The 19,463-nt window shown below is 31.9% G+C and overlaps 1 protein-coding gene across 7 annotated transcripts in view; it reads right to left on the bottom strand.

Annotated features, from left to right (window-relative positions):
- Positions 1–6,760: 6,760 nt before the first annotated feature.
- The window catches only part of LOC113557274 (nuclear receptor subfamily 4 group A member 3-like), a 71,332-nt gene continuing 58,629 nt past the window's right edge, over positions 6,761–19,463 (bottom strand). For 6 of the 7 annotated variants that reach the window (XM_026962710.1, XM_026962711.1, XM_026962709.1 and 3 more), the window contains exons 3-8: positions 17,958–18,970; positions 13,912–14,132; positions 12,713–13,014; positions 11,168–11,370; positions 10,468–10,646; positions 6,761–8,284 (exon numbers count right to left, since the gene is read on the bottom strand). In XM_026962710.1, coding sequence (XP_026818511.1) covers positions 8,025–8,284; positions 10,468–10,646; positions 11,168–11,370; positions 12,713–13,014; positions 13,912–14,132; positions 17,958–18,970 — 2,178 coding nt within the window. In that variant the 3' untranslated portion in view covers positions 6,761–8,024. The remainder of the gene's footprint in view (positions 8,285–10,467; positions 10,647–11,167; positions 11,371–12,712; positions 13,015–13,911; positions 14,133–17,957; positions 18,971–19,463) is intronic. The other variant, XM_026962706.1, reaches the window with a different exon arrangement.

The following is a 19,463-nucleotide window of genomic DNA, read 5'->3' as shown; positions in this document are numbered from 1 at the left end:
TATCTACCAATTTCAGTCTTTTTAACATCATAATTAGCGGCTTGTAATAGTTTCCAAATTTTCAATTTTAGGAAAATTCTCTATAATGAAATTGTTAATTAATAATTTGTTTTATATTATTTAAACAATTTTTAAATAAAGTATATGTTAAAGTAATTTTAATACTTATAAAAACACAGTTGTATATTTATACATATCATTCATATTATTTAATTACCTTTTGAACTTAGTGATGTTTTAATATTATGAATAATACGTGAACAATGGTTGTAAATTGTCAAAGCTAACCCTTCTTTAGTCAAATCTTGTCCAATCATATACTTGTTAAGATTTTCAACAATCTGTATTAAACAAAATATTTAAAGTATATGTATTTAATATTAATAAACTTAAAAAATGAACCAAGCACAATTTATTATTTTAACAGTGACTATCTAATTATACATTTATAAATATCTATTTTTTAAAATACTTTTAATATTCTTTTTAATTATTATTATAATGTATTTAAATTTTGAAATTTGCACAAAATCAAATAACTCATTATTACATTTATCTTTATCAAAATAATTTTAAGAAAACTTTAAAATAAAAAAAAAAATATTTGCCAAATTAAGAGTTAGATTTTGAAATAAGTTTATTTTTGGAATGATTGAATTTATAAAATCAAAACTTTCTACTCAATCTCAACCAAAAATAATTTTCTTAAATTTTAATTTTAAAATAATTACAATTATGTCAAACACTTATGTAATATGATGTTAAGAAAAATTTATTTTTTCTCTAATTTTTTTCTTCAAATAAAAAGAATGTAAGCAAAAAAAAAAAAAAGAAAGAAAGAGAAAATGTATAAGTCTAGATGAACACTACGGTTACTAATACACTACGACAACAGGCTTCCTTGTTTCAACATAGGTTGCAAGACTGTTGACACATATATGGACAGTCTATTCAAACGATAGAACGGATTCCCGCAAGTGACGAAACATAAATATTGGATATGAGGACAAAGTATTAAAAGATGTATATATTATATGTTATATATGTATATATATTACTATTACAATATTTATGTAAAAAAAAGGGCAAGAGATACATACAAATAATTAATTATAAAGAGAAAGAGTGTTCATAAATTATAAAAATAAAAACAAGGTTAGAAATTAAGTGATTGAGATTTTACAATAATATCAACATAGAAAACAAAGCAAGATGTTGACATCTGCAAAATATTACGTAGATTAAATTATTCATTCATGATAATCAGATACTGATAATTCAGACAAAAGGTATAAGGCACTCAGCACTCACTTGATAAAAAATTGTATAACATGCGTGTGATCGCATTCTTGAGAAAAAAAAAGAAAATTTTAATAAATATATATATAGATATATTATATGCTGAAGTGCAGTCTGTGTACAAACATATCATGTCAATATCAGTTATCACAATATCACAGTAATGTATTCAAATTCTAGTAAAATTTCAATCAATTAACAAAAAACTAATCTTAAAAATATGTTCATAAAAAAAAAGTCATTGTTAAATAAAAAACGATTCATACGAATATTGTAATTTTGTCTCCGTCATAAGTTAGAATAGTTTTTATCCCGAATAATGACCTCAATATATTACCTCTTTATTATTTTTAGGGCTGTGCGATTATTCAATCGATTATTTGAATAATAGATTGTTTATAAATGCTAAACAATACTCATATAATTTAGGTCAATAAAGCAAATGAGCTGAGACAACAAAATGTATTAGATACCTATTAAAGAGTATCAGAATGTGAAAAAAGGGGACTCTTCTGAAATTCACGGTACGGATAAAGTACTGTGATCAGAGAACGAATTTATGTTTTTTAATAAAAATATACTGTTGAATTTTTATTTTGTTTGTGTTTATTTAAAGTTTATTTTACGTTAGTAGTGTTAGTATATAAACGACAGTACGAATATAACAAACTGTTTTTACTATTTAAGCAGTAAGCACTATTACTTTTTTTGTAAAGCACTGTTCACACGGCCATGTACGGCAGAAGAAGGAACGGGTGACCGTGTTAATCTGCCGTATCGGCGAGCCGGCGTGAGCACCTAAAAAAAATATTGAAATAAATTACTATTCGATCAAATAGAAAAATTTTAAAAAGATGTGTTACAATAATAAACTACAATAATTTTTGACGATTTAGTACACATCGACTAGTGTTGTTTAAAATGTATATAAATCAATAGTACCTATAATATATATATACCTACACAACTAAATAATAAATAAGCAATAATAATATAAATAAATAAATGAGACTATTAGTAATAATGAGCGCAGTAATTTTTAACTGGCCGATTTCATGACATCGTCTAAATTCGATATATTTAGACGGCATGCATTGTTATTATTTTTTTTTATTGGAATATGTATTCGTTAAATACACCTAGAAACCGATGATTAATATAATTACTATTATATTTAATCATAATTTTAATATCATATTATATGACATAATATACAATATACATACATGATTCAATGTTTTTGCGCACTACGGAGAATTAATAACGGTAGAGAGTAGAGACTAGAAATTTTCGCGAAATATTTGTATTATCATCTTAAAAACTCAATTTAAAGCTTACATTTGGAGCTGTATGTGCTATTTAAAGACATTTAACTTTTTGTATTTAAGTAAAACATTTTGAAAAATGTCTAAAAGGTTATACCATTTTTTTAAATATTAAAATTACCTTAGCACAATTGTGTTTTACAGTCGTTTGAAATTCAAAAGTCTATCACACGCTGTAACATGATATATTATTTATTATACATATAATAATGACTAAAATACATTACAAATGCGACGTAGATAATTAAATACATATACATGGTCTAATTGATTAAAGATATACATAAAAAAGAATTATAAAGTGTCAAATATACATAAATACATTGTTAGTTCGCGTGAATGTGCTATATTATATTTACATTAAAATACATAAGACACAATCGAGATTTTTATTTGATTTATAATAACAATTGAAAATATTAAAAACATTATTTATACTTTGTACGGATCACAATCAGGAGTCGTTCAAAAAACTATAAGATCTCCGAAGTCTTGTCTGATATTCAAAATGGTTGAAAAATAACCGATACCTGTTATATATAATGTATTCTTCAAAGTTAAAATGAATGTAATGTTCAATTGTTTTAATATATTTTCACTGTGTTTGAATTTAAATAATGCAGTTGTGTATAAATAGCTGCAGAAAATCGTTAAAAAATATATGAATAATTAGAGGAACGGGTAGCATATTATATTATTACCAATCTGCACGCGTGAAATAAAAACCATTAATTAATATTAAGACAAATAGCCAATCACTGATGAATTTCAATAAATAAATATTGTTTTTGTAACTTTATTTTTATGTTTATCTTATAAAAATTTAAATGCATATTTTTACATATTTTGGTAAATAAAATGCATATTTTACAATTTTTTATCGCATACAAATCCTAGCCCTGATTATTATTATTATTATTATTTATGTGTGTTAAAATTGTTAACTACCTGTGTTTTGTAATAACAAATTATGTCTAAAATTTCATGTCTCAACATTTTTTTTTTTTTACCTGTAATAGTACAAACAGTCCGCTATATACATTTTATTACTTTCTGAAATAGTACAAACTGTCCGCGGTTTTCATTTTTTCCTGGTGACCGTACAAAGCGACCTACAACCAATGAATAGACACTCAAGTCGAGGATTCGACTTTAACTTTTTACGTACTACACAGCATCGGACCAATGACGTCCGGAGGTATTTGACAAAAAATAAATATATTATACCAATAACATTAAAAAACAGTTGAAGATTATTAGTAAAATAAATTATATAATAGATATTTTTAAATTTCAAAATAATGTTTATTTTGTATTAATTAATTTTTTCTGTATAGATAGGCTTGGCTCCAAATAAATTCCAATAATGTATAACATAAATGTTTATAATAATAAAACAATATGTATTTTATATTTTAAGTTTATAATCGTGTGACATTTTAAGTTGCATGGAATTATTATATATAATTGTAAAACTATACTGCATATATTAATAATATTCATTATATATTTTTTTAATTTGTCTCATTAAGTTGAAAAGGGTTTGTGTTAAAACATATTTTATAATTTTTTTTTGAATAATTTGAAAAAGGTTTTTTTGAGGATATAATTATACTGTATAATCGTAAAAGATATTGTAGACATACATTTTGGTTTTTGAGAATCACTGAGAATTGTGTTCAATGGAAAAAAAATGGCTTTGAGTGGGATACTCTCCCTTAAAGTAAACAAAAAGTAAACCTCGCTAAAAAAGTTTCGGGTTTCTAGATAGGTTCTTACTCAATACTCGATTTATTTTACTATATTATCAAAAACGTCTACACTAGGTTTAAAGAATGTGTACATATAATAATATTGCATTAGTGAGATGCTTTGGTTTGTATTAATTTTAGTCAGAAAAGTTAGTCGAAAAGTAAAAGTTTATGATTATAAATCATTAACATCGGTAATAACTAATAATATTGTATTGTGTTATTAATATTCAATCATATTTTAACGAAAACTGGCAGTCATTATCTCGACACCGCACATAGAAAACACGCATCTTATCGCGTCTTACATCCTACATTGTACGTCTCATGCTGACGTGCATATCGATATATTGTACATAGCAATCGTCTAGCGCAGCGTTTCTCAACCTTTTTTCATGCTTTACGTACCCCTTGACCTCTCACCACTGCTTTACGTACCCCCAAATGCCAATTTATCGTATATTCACACACGACACAAATAAGATATTATGAAATAAGTTTTTTTTCACGAACCCCCTCATACCTTCTTACGTACCCCCAGAGGTACGCGTACCACAGGTTGAGAAACGCTGGTCTAGCGGGTGATCCATTTAAAATCAATAGGATGAAAAAATTGTTTTGTATTTCAGGAACGCTCTATACGGATGCTGTAAACGTTCGTCTTACACTAATTCACTAACAGTTGAGAGTGTTGAGACACTATATATGTATATGCCCCGATCTGGCGTGTATAGCAAAATAAAGATTGGGTATCATAATAGATTGTTATCTGGCGGTTATCGTTAGGCACGTTTTACGATTAAATATCTCCTAAATAGTCAATAAAAATAATAGTTCAAATTAACATGATTCGTAACACAAAACGACGATTGACGTATATTCGTCTAGAGTAGGAGTCGCTAGGGACTGGCTTATATACGATTTAAATGCCGTTTAAAAAAATGCACTTATGACCTAAAAACTCTAAAAATTGCCCTAAAAATATCAAAAAAATCATTATTTATTAAATTAATTCAAATACTCCGATAAAAGTTGTTAAGTTGTATGCATGCAATAAAATCTGCTAATTATTGGATGGTGTGACGACGTGACGTAAAGATAAATTTCCTTGTCTAATTTGAAACCGGATTACCTGATTTAAAGTTTAAAATGAAAATTCATATATATTACGTAGTACTATACTACTATGACACTATGTAGTGCTTATATTTCAATGAAGTCAATTTTTTTTAGTCATAATACGAGAAATGTGTCAAAAATGTCTTAAAAAATTAAAAAATGCATTAAAAACGTCAACAAATGTCCCAAAAAAATGTTGTGATTACAGCACGGAGTAATCGAAACATGTTTGTGGCTTGGAAAGCATCACATAAGATACCTCCCAAAAAAGATGCAAATGCATTGTAATCCGAGCCCTACTTATAAGATGTCACATAAACACTATTCACTTGCAGGTATATCTAGCACAATAATGGAGATAAAAATATGCCCAAACTAAATACTACTATATCACTCTTAATACAAATTTTTAATCTTTAGAAGAAAAAGATGAATACTTCAAAGTAAGTCTAATTAATGTATCGAGTATCTGTCGACGTGAATAGTCTATGAAATACTCGACACGTGTAATGTGGACGGGATGCCGACTAGGATTGTACATCAAAGGCAGTTATGTATAATCAGAATCTATATAGGTGTCTATAGGTGGCCCAAATACGGACGAAGCGGCACAGTCTGTGTCATAGGCTTATATAAACTGTACAGGTATTAAGCATATGCTGTTTTACACCGCTGTATATAATAATGAAACATATATTTTATTCTGAATCACACACAAAAGTACAACGGACGAACGTAAAACGGGCAAAAATTACACTTTTATATAGTTTTGCATATCTCTGAAATTATATAATATAATATATAGTTACAACATATAAAGCAATAAAACCATACATTTAAATAAAAAATGCCTATTGGCTATTTGCCGGTTTCATTTTTTTTTACAAACATGAAATATAGTATTTGTAATTTGTATATAATAATATTATATACTATAAAATAGATATTATTATAATGAACATTTTTTTTTAAATACAAGGATACAAACGATACTAAAAATAAGGTTTTTAAAATGTCAATACATATTTTTTTTATTACATTACATAACTACAGAAGGAATGAAACCGATGATAAGTTCCACTAACAATAATATTTCACGGCAGTGAAGCGAGAAAAGAAAAAAAAAACAGTTTATAAATTTAACACATTTTTCCGTAAAGAAATTAACAAAACATTTTACAACAAGGCTATATAATATTATATAATTATGTCGCACAAACGGCATTTTGTTTTTAACATTTCTTGACGACTAAAATTAAGTAATAATCAGTTAAATAAATGCAATGTATTCTATATACTATAAGGTTTATATTTAATTATTTAAGCATATATATCAATCATACGACACACGCACACACACACACACACACACACACACACACAAACATATAGACACACTCAAATGCGCGTAGATACAGTGGCATAGCGAAGGAAGTGTCTTAGAGGCCTCTACCACTTGTGTAGTATTACTAAGTGGATGGGGGTATTATGTAGTTGTAGTTTATTCCCATATTTAAATCAAATTTTAAAAGGTTATTTATAGGGAATTCGTTGGTGAGCGGTCTGATTTGTTAAAAAAAGACCTTCATCAACGTTTGAATTCACCTCACCACTGGAGTGCACGCGTAAATGTATCATAATAATATTAAAGTTAACTAACGTGAACCTTTCTATAATAATATACATAATGATCAAAGTAGGCTAAACGCATAAACGGCAAATACAATTTTATTACTAAATAATAGTAAATTTAAGACATCATAATAATATGTGTGTGCATAAACAATTTGTACAGAGTGTTCAGAATTCCATTAAATTGGTCGGACATTATATTATTATCAAATATTGTGCTCTTGTGGGTTATACGTCTATAGTTTTTACAAGCATAATGTACAACTGTATGACCCAAACCACGAAATATTTATAAACATGGTAAAAAACGCGTTTGTAAAAATAGCAAACTTTTCATGTCTGATATTTGAAACCCGGGGTTTTAGATTGTTGGTGGATAGTGGTGTAGGGGGTAGGGTCGTGGAAAAACGGAGACCTGTCCGTGGAACGTTTGTTTTTGAATGTTTTATGGTTTAAATTCGATAGCGTTGTTTTCATTTTTTGGTTTAGTAGAGGGGGGGGGAGCAAACAAATTTTCCAACAATAGTTACGTGGCCTAGACTTTAAGAGGATCTTTATACCGCGGGCTTGGATAAATTTCGAAACTCAACGAAAAAATAAAATAAAAGTATTAATAAAATAAAAATAATAAAAATAATAATAATAAAAATAATAATAATGATAATAATAATAAAAATAATAATAATAATAATAATAATAATGAAACACGCTATCTTATATACGTACAATACTATACGCTATTTAAGTATTGATGTAGGTAACAATAATATAATATACGTATAGGTATAACAGAATTGAATAGATATGATTAACGGATGCCGGTTACTAAGAAAATCGTATTCACTTCGATGGTTTTACGTTACATAATAACGTATATATGGATGGATGGTCGTGTTCTTCAAAATGGTAAACTAGCAATGAACATGTTCTCGATTAACGGCGGGGCGGGAACCAGGTCTTCCAGTTTCAGGTAGAATATCCGCTGGAGCCCCTGCACGCTGAGCGAACGCAACTCGGGCAGTTTTGCCAGTAGTCTCGAGAAGTAATAAGACTTGCGCTGCGAATCGGACATGCTGTACGTGATGTGTTCCCGCAGAGAATTGATGATTTTCATCTGGATCTGTTCAGCTTTTTTCGCTTCCCGGAGACCGTGCCGTTCTGAGGACAAAAATCACGCACAAGTTTAAAATTTAATATTTTCACGAACTTTACACTCGTATTATAATATTATAACGTTTGTACAGACGACAGACGGTTATCATTTCATTAAAAACATTTTATCACACAATATTTTGCGCAATAGAATTGCGTAATAATACTGAAGTGATAGTTATACTTATAATATACAGACATATTTTAACAGATTATTATGATGGTGGTCGATGACAGAATACTCTGTTAAGAAGACGTCTCGTCGTGTAGGCGTGACCTGTACACAACGCATAACACATTTGCGAACACAAGTGATAGGTTTATCGTTAAGTTACAGATATCAAATTATTATTAATTTAAGCAAATATTCACTCTAACAAGTATTGGGGTTTGGCTACACAATATTTATTTTGTTGCATAAAAATTAACTAGGTTTCTGTAAATTTCGAATAAGAATAATATTAGTAACTTTATTTCAATAATATAATATCGTGAGATGATACAATTTAAGTTCTCGTAGATATGCGTGTCGTTAAAATTTGATAAAAAAAATCTCTCATTATATACGCACGTGAACGTAGAAATTAAATTGCTAGGGAAATTCGAAATGTATATATTTAATAGAACACTTAACTTTGGCTGTTGGCTATGATATGCAATGTGTATGATTTACGTTATCTTATATTTATGCATATTGTATATAATATGTTAGTATTGGTTATAGAACTTAAATGTTTAAACATTTCTTCGTGCTATATCAAACTATATATTATTGTCAATTTTTGGCCATATTTTCATCACCTATTCTATGATTGTACTCAATGGTAACCGGTAGATATTATGATAATTTTTATTTTTTTATTAGTCGCGTCAAATTTAAATGTTATGTTTTATTGTAAATTTATATGCGTTTTATGCATAAATAAATGCGAAAATTCTTGGTCTGTAAAAATTAAATTTACGGTATTGAAAATAGGTATCGTATGCTGTTTCTCCTAGTGTTTGATGTTTTGCTCAATAATATTATCCACACGTTATACATTAATACATTAAACATAATATTATTATGTTTTCACGCTCTATCGCCAGACGTTTTGACTTCGCAGTAGACACTAGATGGCGTTGTGGTTACTGCGTTCACTTTTACTACGACTCGGTGTAAGCGATACTCTGTGTGTTCACATCTACTATGTCAATTTAGGTACATCTTTATGAGTCAATCGCGCAACAAAAGAGTTTTTGACATTAAGATACGCAAATTTTATTTTTATATAGCTGTGTTCTCTATTCGAAAAAAGATTAACATAGCAATACATTTTACTAAAGTTAACAATTTTAAGTTGAAATACTGAAATAAAATATAAATAGCTGAAGTTTTAAAGATCATTATTTTTCTAATTATAAGAAAAAAAATATATAACTTAAATACGTTTTGATTGAAACAATTCAATTATAAATTCCGATGGTTTTTCTTTTATTTTAAAAATACGTATTTACGAAATTTATAAAGTAAAATAATAATAAATAATTATGTTTCTTGAACTTTCCATTTTAATGACATAGGGTATTAAAATATTTCATACCTTACGATAAATTAAGCAACTTGATATATTATAATATAAATATATAAAAGTATATTAGATATATATATATATATATATATATATATAATACGAGTACATTATATTTATGTAACCATATAAAGAATAAAAAATAAAATACTGCTTATGTGCATTTTATATTTTAATATATATTTATATAGGTATCAGGTACTAATTATTCAAAGTATTGCTTATAATCTCGTATTAGATAAGTTAGATGCGTAATCATGAAATTATAAACCTAAAAATACAGTTTTGGGTGAGAAAATTCTATGGAGAAGACTACAACTACCTATATAGTTGAGAAACCAACCAAGTTTGTTTTATTGAATTAACCACCTATAGCATGTCACAGACTGATGGTTGAGAACAAATAGTGTACCGGATTAGATTTTTTGTAGTTCTGTTAATTTAGATTATTTACGTGTTATTATTATTGTTTATAATAATTGAATAAAAAGATCCTGAAAGGTGTCTTCTTTGTTCATACGTTACTATATAATATTATAGGATATTATTACGATTGACACATAATAGGTTGTAGTTACCGGTACAAATTACAGTATATTTAAAGATAAAAATGTATACCTGTAATCAGAGTTAAGGCACACAGGCAAGAGAAAGATGATATATCGATGTCCAGCGAGTGTAATGATTGACTGAAGTCTAATATTGCTTGTAACCAATCGCCGAAGCTCCTGTGGCACTGTTGTTTGTCCAGAACCACCCCGTTACAAAATATTAGTTTCGTATCGGCGTATTTTGTCCTAAGGGAAAATCAAATAAGGCATTAGCTTAAGCTTAATAAAAACAACAAAAACTATTATCAATGTAGTTATATAGGCATGCATTGACTAGGTAATGTTAAATTGATAAATAATATATTTCACCAATTGTTGAGAGGAGGGGACTTACTACATTAATTTAATTATTAAAAATAAATTGTATTCTATTAATAAAACAGATAAATAATTGTCCTATAATTCAATAAAGTGTTTTAAAACCCAATGGTGATAATCGCCCCTCTTTATGCTCTAATAGTCTAGTGAATATAGGTGTCTTTACTCTTCTGCGATATAATTTGATTTAAGCGGTAGTATTATGTTATGTGATAATGAACATAATAAAGTTAGGTATCAAAACAATAAGTAAGTATAGCCGTATATGATTGGTACATCCGAAAATGTCCTTTGTGGAGGGGCGTGTAGCATAAAAGGCCATAAAAATATTTTTTTTTAAACAACATTAAAAATTAAATTACCAAAACGAATAATTATTTGACATGTACCTGTACGCGAGACGGAGCACGAATAGTTCCAAAGACGCTGACTGAAATAATAAATCTTGATCCGATTTGCACAGAGTTTTGAATCCCGGTATCTTTTCGGCGAAATGTCTAATAACTTCCACGGATGTCGTGAGCAGTCCGAAAAACTGTTGAATTTTTTCCGCTTCGGTGATCAGTGGCTCAAACGGCTTTGGTTCGTGATACTAGAGAAAACACCGTTAATACAATCATAATATTACCTAATATTACCTAAGACATAGTATAACTTTACTGTACACCGAAATACAATCCTTACCGTGGTATATATATATCGTATATCGTGATTATTTTATTGTGATATTTACCTACACTTGACATCTCTTAAAGTTTTATCAAAGTTAACCTAAAAGCCTGAGAAAATCTAACGTAAACATGCTGAGCCATAGGGTTAGATCGGTTGTTGAGCTTGAGGAATATCGAGTGTTTCGTGGTAAAACAATCACCCTGTAGGTACGTATATACCTAACCTATATAATATATATGATGAACGTACCAGCAGAATAATATATATTATGTTTATAAGACTCGAACGACAACAATATTTTTTGTCACACATACCATATGTTTAAGAAGAAATGTTCACCACCTTCGCGTGGTTTTCTTTTCGACAAACAGTCGATATATTATTATTATAACCATTGCGTGGGAATTTAATACCAGCGCGCGTGTATTGTGTTATTAACGAGAGTGAAAATAGACAATGCGTATAAATAATAATAAAATACGCGTAATAAACACGGGGTGGGTAGAAGCGTGTTAGGGATTAAAGTACCTACTCATGTCTTAAATAGCATTGAGTTGTATACATATATGCGTTTCTGCAGTAAAAAGTAAAAAAAAAAATACGTAGATATTACGTATAGGGTATAGGTTTAACGTCACAGATAAAGTGATTAAGATTTTTTTATCGACCAATATTTTCGTCGACGGAGATCTTATTAACATACAAAAAAAAAAAAAAAATCAAACGATTTCGCTGACTAGGGTAATGACTTGTCGTCCAATCGCGAGAAGATAATTTATGTAAGCTACCCATAATTTCCAGTTTTAAGATTTATACTTGATTTAACACGGTTTATACCAACTATAGATTATACTAATAATTGAGTATTTTATAATATACCTATTATTATTTATCTAACTAAAAAACGCGTATAATCGTAAAGCATATGCATCGCTCAAAACGTCGAATAAAAAATACATATTGCGGTATTTGTGTTTCTTATAGATTCGATTTTATTTTTTTGTTTACATCAGTCGTATATTATGATATTAAATCTAACCATCTAAGTCGTAGCTGCTCATGAGTAAGCATGTGACGAATTGAACAGTCGAATAAGGACGAATAATAGATGTATCCTTATATTATCGTAATAAATCGGAATCGCATGTGGAACGAAACACGCAAAGGGCGTTTACGCGAGACGCGTTTGTCTCTGTAAGCTTATAAGAAAAGAAATACGTTTTTTAGGATTTTTTTTCTTTTACGGAACGAGTGTTTGTTACCTGCGAGTAGTCCAACGACGAGAAATCTGGATTGGTGTCGACGTGGGCCCGAACGAGCGCGGTGATGAGCGACACGGGCGGGCTGGGCGGCGATCCGTGAGGCGATTTGGGCTTGGACGGCAACCGGCCACGACGACCTTTCAGCGAGTCGGTTCGCACCACTTCCTTCACCATGCCCACCTGCAGGCACTTTTGGAATCGACAGAACTGGCACCGGTTCCGTCGACGTTTGTCCACCGGACAGTTTTTATCGGCCAGACAAACGTACTTGGAGCCTTTCTGGACGGTCCGTTTGAAAAATCCTACATCACAGAAAAATGCAATACATAGTTAATCACTATGAAATAATATATTATCGCTTTAATAGGACGGTATAAGATTGATCTATTAAACGTAATCGGTTAATATTTTAATATTCCAGTTGACTGATGTATTATCGAGTTTTTCAAGTAAAGCTATTTCTAGGACATAGAATAGATTTCATTTGCTGTATCCGGAGCTATATTTTTTATTTTAGCGAAAACCGATTTTTTGTATAGCTCAATTTGTTCAAAAATAGTCTAACGCATGATTTTATTTTGTATTTAATTTTCTAAGAAACTAAAATGACGTACTTTTTGAAGTATACGTATAGTACAACACACGTGTTAAAATCTACAGACAACGTGCGACTTTTGGAGTGCCTTCACTGCTCGAAAACTAAAATCCTATTTCATGGTTGAAAAAATTCATAATTGCCAAACCATCTGAGAACGATATCGGAAAAATATTGAAAGAATTGACCTGCTTTGAAATAATCGCATGACTATTATTTAGTTTATGTGTCAATAATGGATAAACGCGTAATAGTGATAGTAATAATATAACAGCAATCGATCCACAGTTGTCGTGCACAGTCTTTGATCGCCGACGCCGCAGCGAGAAAATCAAATTACCCCCATTTGTTATCTCTAGCCAATATATTTTTAATATCCAGCCAATAATTAAAAATGTATCAGAGATATTTAACAGAGTTTCCACGGCCCGTCGCCATGACTGAACCGAAGTCACAAATAATAAATTGTACACGAAACCAGTGGTATTGGCCATAAACGTACAGATAATATGACTCGTGTCGACTAAAATAACGCGATAAAAGGCAAAAGTCATAGTAAACGGATTGACGCGAAAATTGTAAACACTTAATTGTCGGCGCTCACCTTTGCAGCCTTCGCACGTGCGCACCCCGTAGTGCTGGCACGCGGCCGTGTCACCGCAGACCGCGCACAACTGGGACGGCGAAGACGGAGCAGTGGCCACGGCGGCGGTGGCGTTCCTCTGCGGCATAATACAAGCGGCGTCCGGCGTAGGCGGCGAACATTCGACGGGCACGGTCACCGACAGCGTGTTGATGCAATGCCGTATTTTCGGCGTCATGCTGCTGCAATAGGAAAAAAACAATTAATTAGTAATAATTAATAAAAAAAAAAAAAAAAAAAAAAAAAAAAACAATGACTTGACGCATGCGACAAACCTGCACGGCGTTACAATACGGATAGGATAGAACGAGATGTACAGAGCGTGTGGGAGAGGAAAAAATTACTTTAAATTTAATGCAAATTTATCTGATCCCGGGACATGGCAAGAGGATTTTTCGGATTCATTACGACTAAAGCCAGCTGTTAAACCGAGCATGGAATATATTTTTAATTAAAATACGTAAAATCGACGATTTAAAATAATATTATGTGTCATTAATAAATGGAGACATTTTCGTATAACGTTTATTTTCCTATACCCCCTAGTCCCTACCCAACAAAACAAATAATCAAATGAATACGTGTAGCGTAAATTAGATATTTTGTCCAGGGTGGCAAAAAACCTCTGAACAGGCCCTGCACACATATCGCACAATAATACATATATATATATATATAAACTATAGGTATACGATATACGCAATAATGTAAGCTCTGGATTAGGTTTGAAAAACTGCAAGCGTAGGCGTTTACCAGATTATTTATTAAAAAAGACTGCTCCAGTCAGCGTGTACGCGGAACACTGAGCTTGATTGCAGGTTGCAGAGAAGGAGAGAGAGAAAGAGAGAGAGAGAGAGAGAGAGAGAGAGATATGCGAGTTTTACAAGAAATCCCGAGTGTTGTTGTTGTCGCAAAATAATAACGGATATGAGTAGTAAAAACTGTTTCGCCAAAGTCTTAGTTTATAGCCACGGTCTGGAAATTTGGCAGAGAGTCTTCCCGAAGCGTATCATAAATATCACTCATACCATATTATAATATTATTTAATTCGCTCTAAATTGTGATAGATATGGTAATAGTTATGCCGTGCTATTTCCTATTGCTTAGAGCAATAATGTGTTTTCATTATAATCGCTATTGAAAAATGCTAACTATATTTTTATCATCGATATTAACTTGGAATATAATTACTGGATTGTATCAATGTATCATGCACGTATTATATCAGCTTATTATATCCTTTAATTTTTATTGACATTAAATTATTGAGCACTCATTAATATGAAATATATCGTATAACCTTGATTATTTCGTTTGTTTGTATAGCAAATATCTGTTGTTAATATTGGTCTTAATATTTTAAGTAATTTGATTTAATGTACTTTTTATAATTATAAACTATATTAACTCTTCTACATAAAGTATTTTTTGAATAGCTATAATTTTATCAAATGTCACCAGCGGACACAATACTTATGCTACAAATTACATGGTATCATCGAAAGAGTGATGAAGAATGTTGTCGATTTTGCAACGAAAAAAAAAATAATGTATTTTGAATAATAAGTTAAAAACGCCGAAATGTATATATTATTATATTGCATGGTAATATTATCACGTAGTCCGTATATACCTACATTATTATAAAATGAATCGAATCACGGGTAAAAAAAATACTGTTTTGAAATTATTCAAATCCGGGCCCCAGCAGCTGCTGATAATTATCAATTATTATTATAACGTTCATTGTCTATGTATGTGTAGCGTGTTGTGTGTGCAACAGTAATATTTATTCGTAGGTAAATTATACATTATACATTAGCGAACGAGGTCCGGCGGGATGTCGGGACTGTTAGTGGTGAGCCGCAGCAGTGGGCAGCGGACTATTTATTAAAATAATAATTAGAGTCATTCCCGCTTATGGCTGTGCAAAATAGTGTATATTGAATAATATTGATGTTAAAGACATTGTTGACACTGTTTAAAATAAAAGTGATTTATTTGATAAAATAAACTATGAAAAAAACTAAACGTACATTCTTTTTAAATTGTATAGTATTTACGTATATTCTGTTTATATATTTTAGTACAAAATAGGAATTAATTTGTTTAGTAATTATTAACTTGAGAGAAAAATGTTCATTAAGATTTTTGAAAATAGGCACGGACGTATACCACAAAAAATAAAAATATCGCTAAATTTATCCGGAATGAAAAAAATTGTATTGTAAAATAGTTTTTCCAGGTCGAATTTTATTCATAGTCTGTCATTGCGATCATGTTATATAAAACGTGCGCCGAGGTTTGATAAGTACTTCGACGGTGTGATGCTATGATGATATGGCTCTCGATTTTTCACGAATGATAAACGATTATAGAGGAAAGCTAATTAGTAATTATTACGAGTTGTAATAAAATGTTGTGCGTATACCTGTAGTCACGTAATAATAAACTGTACGGTCATTGGTTGGTGCGTTTTGTATAGGTATAGGGCAAGACCAGGAAGAGTAAATTAGTTAACAATTTCAGTACCTAGTTATCAGAATTTTCGATAATAACTTTTATTAACACAAATAGCTTTAAAAAACTCATCAAAATTCAATACTTTGGTTTCAGAAAAGTAAAACAAAATTTTTTTAATTATCAAACAAAAATGTGTAAGACGTATAAAAGTATCCCCCTTTTCCGAGTATTTTGACCAACGTGAAAAACATAGTGAAAACCACTAAACTACTAAAGTAAACACATAGGTATTAAAAAAATGTTTGGTTTCGTCATCCTATAAACTCACATCACGGTAACCTTACTCGGGATAATATCGTATATAAAATATTTAATACATATTATACACACCTTATTAATATGACTTATAGGAGGTCTGTTGACGTAGATCGATATGATGAATTATGATAATGGTACTTGCACGATTATATTTGATATTAAACGCGTTTCGGTGAGCGACGACAACGAACATATTTATGCGCAAAATATAATATGTTTTGCACGCTGTTAGGGTTGTTTTCACGATAATAGCTTGGAACGCGGTTTTCTCGCGCATGATATGGGTACCCATTTAATAAAATATATTACGCGGGTAAAGCGATCGATATCGGATTCGATTGTAATTATCGACTAAGTTGTAAGAATAATACGTTTTCGAATAAATTGTATACGACCGCGTTTGGAACCGGACGGGTCGCACGGAACGTGTGATATGTATATAACTATATTTTTGTAGGTTCGTGTCGTACTTTATGTACATAATTCGCAGGGTTATTTTAAATTTGTATTGTCATTTGATATTTCTTGTAATATTAAAAAAACTATCAAATGACTTTTACCGTTAATTTTATAATATGTATAGTATACATACATATATATATATCGAACAAATATGAATTAAAAACAGGCTTTTAACTGCGTTACATTAGATTCTTTCCCCATAGACGTCAACTAAAAGCTAATTATTGTAATTTATTTTCGCCTTGACTACCCGAAAGTCAATAGGCGCACAGATATATCACTCCGTTATGTCGTTACTAGGGGCTAGGGACCTCTAGGAGCTTGCATGTTTTTCATCAACCATTAGCTAAGTAAAATATAAATTTGTTTCGTGGTAATACGAGTGCATATTTAAAAGTTATATGCGTATATTTTGAATAATTAATCATTTTTCATTTATAAGAACATATTTGACAATTATTCATACATAAAGGTATGAGTTTTATAACTTTATTAAGAAAAACTTAATTTTAAATAGATTTTCGGGACCTGAGATACTAGTATGATGGTTTTATTTATGTAAAATAAATATTTTGAAATCAGCGTCTGCGTTTTTTTTTTTTTATGTCGATCACTTGCATGTTGTTACTGAGTAAAGGAAAAATAAAAATAAGATGTCTATCTGCGCGCCAGAAAAAGTTCATCTACCACATGCAGGTGACCCCTGACCCCTGCGGTGTATAATACTCGTATTATAATGGTATGCTGTAAATTTGGGACTCACCTAGCTGACGGATCGGTAGCGGCCCTGAGCGCCAACACTGCCGCGACCGACGAAGTCCTCGAGGACCTTGCGGCGGCGTCCACCATAGCGGCGTTGTTGACGACGTGCTGCAACTGCTCCGTGGCCGCGTCAATCATCAGAGACGTGGCCGTCGGCCGCGGCGTCGTCGGCGGCGGCTGAGTCACTTGTAGAGACTGTTGTTGTTGTTGTTGTTGTTGATGGTGGTGCTGGTGATTGACGGCAACGACGACATGCTGTTGTTGTTGCTGCTGCTGCTGCTGCTGTTGCTGTTGATGTTGGTGTGGTTGTTGGTGGTGTGGGTGGTGGTGGTGCTGCTGTTGATGGTGTTGCTTGGGCGACATGACCACCACGTGATCCAACATAGGTTCGAATACGGACGCTGTGCCGCCTTGGTCGGCGGTCGGCGAATCAGGCGGCTGCTGAGACGGCGGCGGCAACGCGCCCGGAAAGTGCTGAAAGTGATAGTCGAAATGTATGAGCGGCGGGGCCGGGGGCGCCGATCCGTGATGGTGGTGCTGTTGCTGATGTTGCTGTCCGTTGTGCTGCTGCTGGTGTTGTTGTTGGACGTGGTGTTGGTGTAGGAGCTGGTGATGCGCCGGCTGTTGCTGATGATGCTGATGTTGCTGCTGCTGCTGCTGCTGCTGCTGCTGGTGTTGTTGCTGTTGGTGGTGGTGGTGGTGCAGATGGGAATGGTGGTGTTGATGATAAGCGACTGAAGTCACCGCGGCCGCAGCAGTGGTCGGCGGACCGTAATCCTCTTCCATTTTGAACCCTACGCCAGTGGCGGCATACGTCTCCTGGAAACTCGGCAACTGGAGGCCCGAACCGCCATCCTGCTGGTGCTGTTGCTGGTGAATCGGTTGCTGTTGTTGCTCAGCCGCGTCCGTCAGCACGGCGTGTACGTCGGTCAGCGAGTCGATCTCCTCGTTCAGCGGCAGCTCGGAATACGAACCGGACAGCAGCTCGGCAAAACTGCTCGGCGTGAATGTGGTCTGCAACGTGACGGAAATACACACGTGGCGTTCGGTTTAAAACGCAAGACAAACCTTAAATCTACATTATAGGCATAGTGCATAATAGGTAACGTGTAATAGAGAATAGGGCCGACTTTGGCGTTCATCTCAATAAATAAAATATAACAAAAATAATATTATGGTGGGTACGCGAGTCTAAAGATATCGCGGTAGTGCTGCGCATTGCGCGGGTTAGAGACGAAAAACCGTTTGAAAAAAAACGAACGACATTATTCGAATATAATATACGCTCATTCTATTATATACAGAGAGATATCGCACTCTCGACACGATACGGTATAGGACGTAATAACTCGACTCATCACAACTGTATACTATTTCTATTGCGTATTTAAGCGTACAATATATGCAACACGCACATATTATGCGTAGAGCTTTTGGATTTATTAAATGCCGCCGCCGTTACAGTGGACAACTCGACAGTTTTAGATTATATTAATTTACTTACTCG

Source organism: Rhopalosiphum maidis, chromosome 3 (assembly GCF_003676215.2).
Source record: "Rhopalosiphum maidis isolate BTI-1 chromosome 3, ASM367621v3, whole genome shotgun sequence".
NCBI classification, from domain to species: domain Eukaryota; kingdom Metazoa; phylum Arthropoda; class Insecta; order Hemiptera; family Aphididae; genus Rhopalosiphum; species Rhopalosiphum maidis.
The sequence above is the reverse complement of the archived record's forward strand: the minus strand, read 5'-3'. Positions and strand labels throughout refer to the sequence as shown.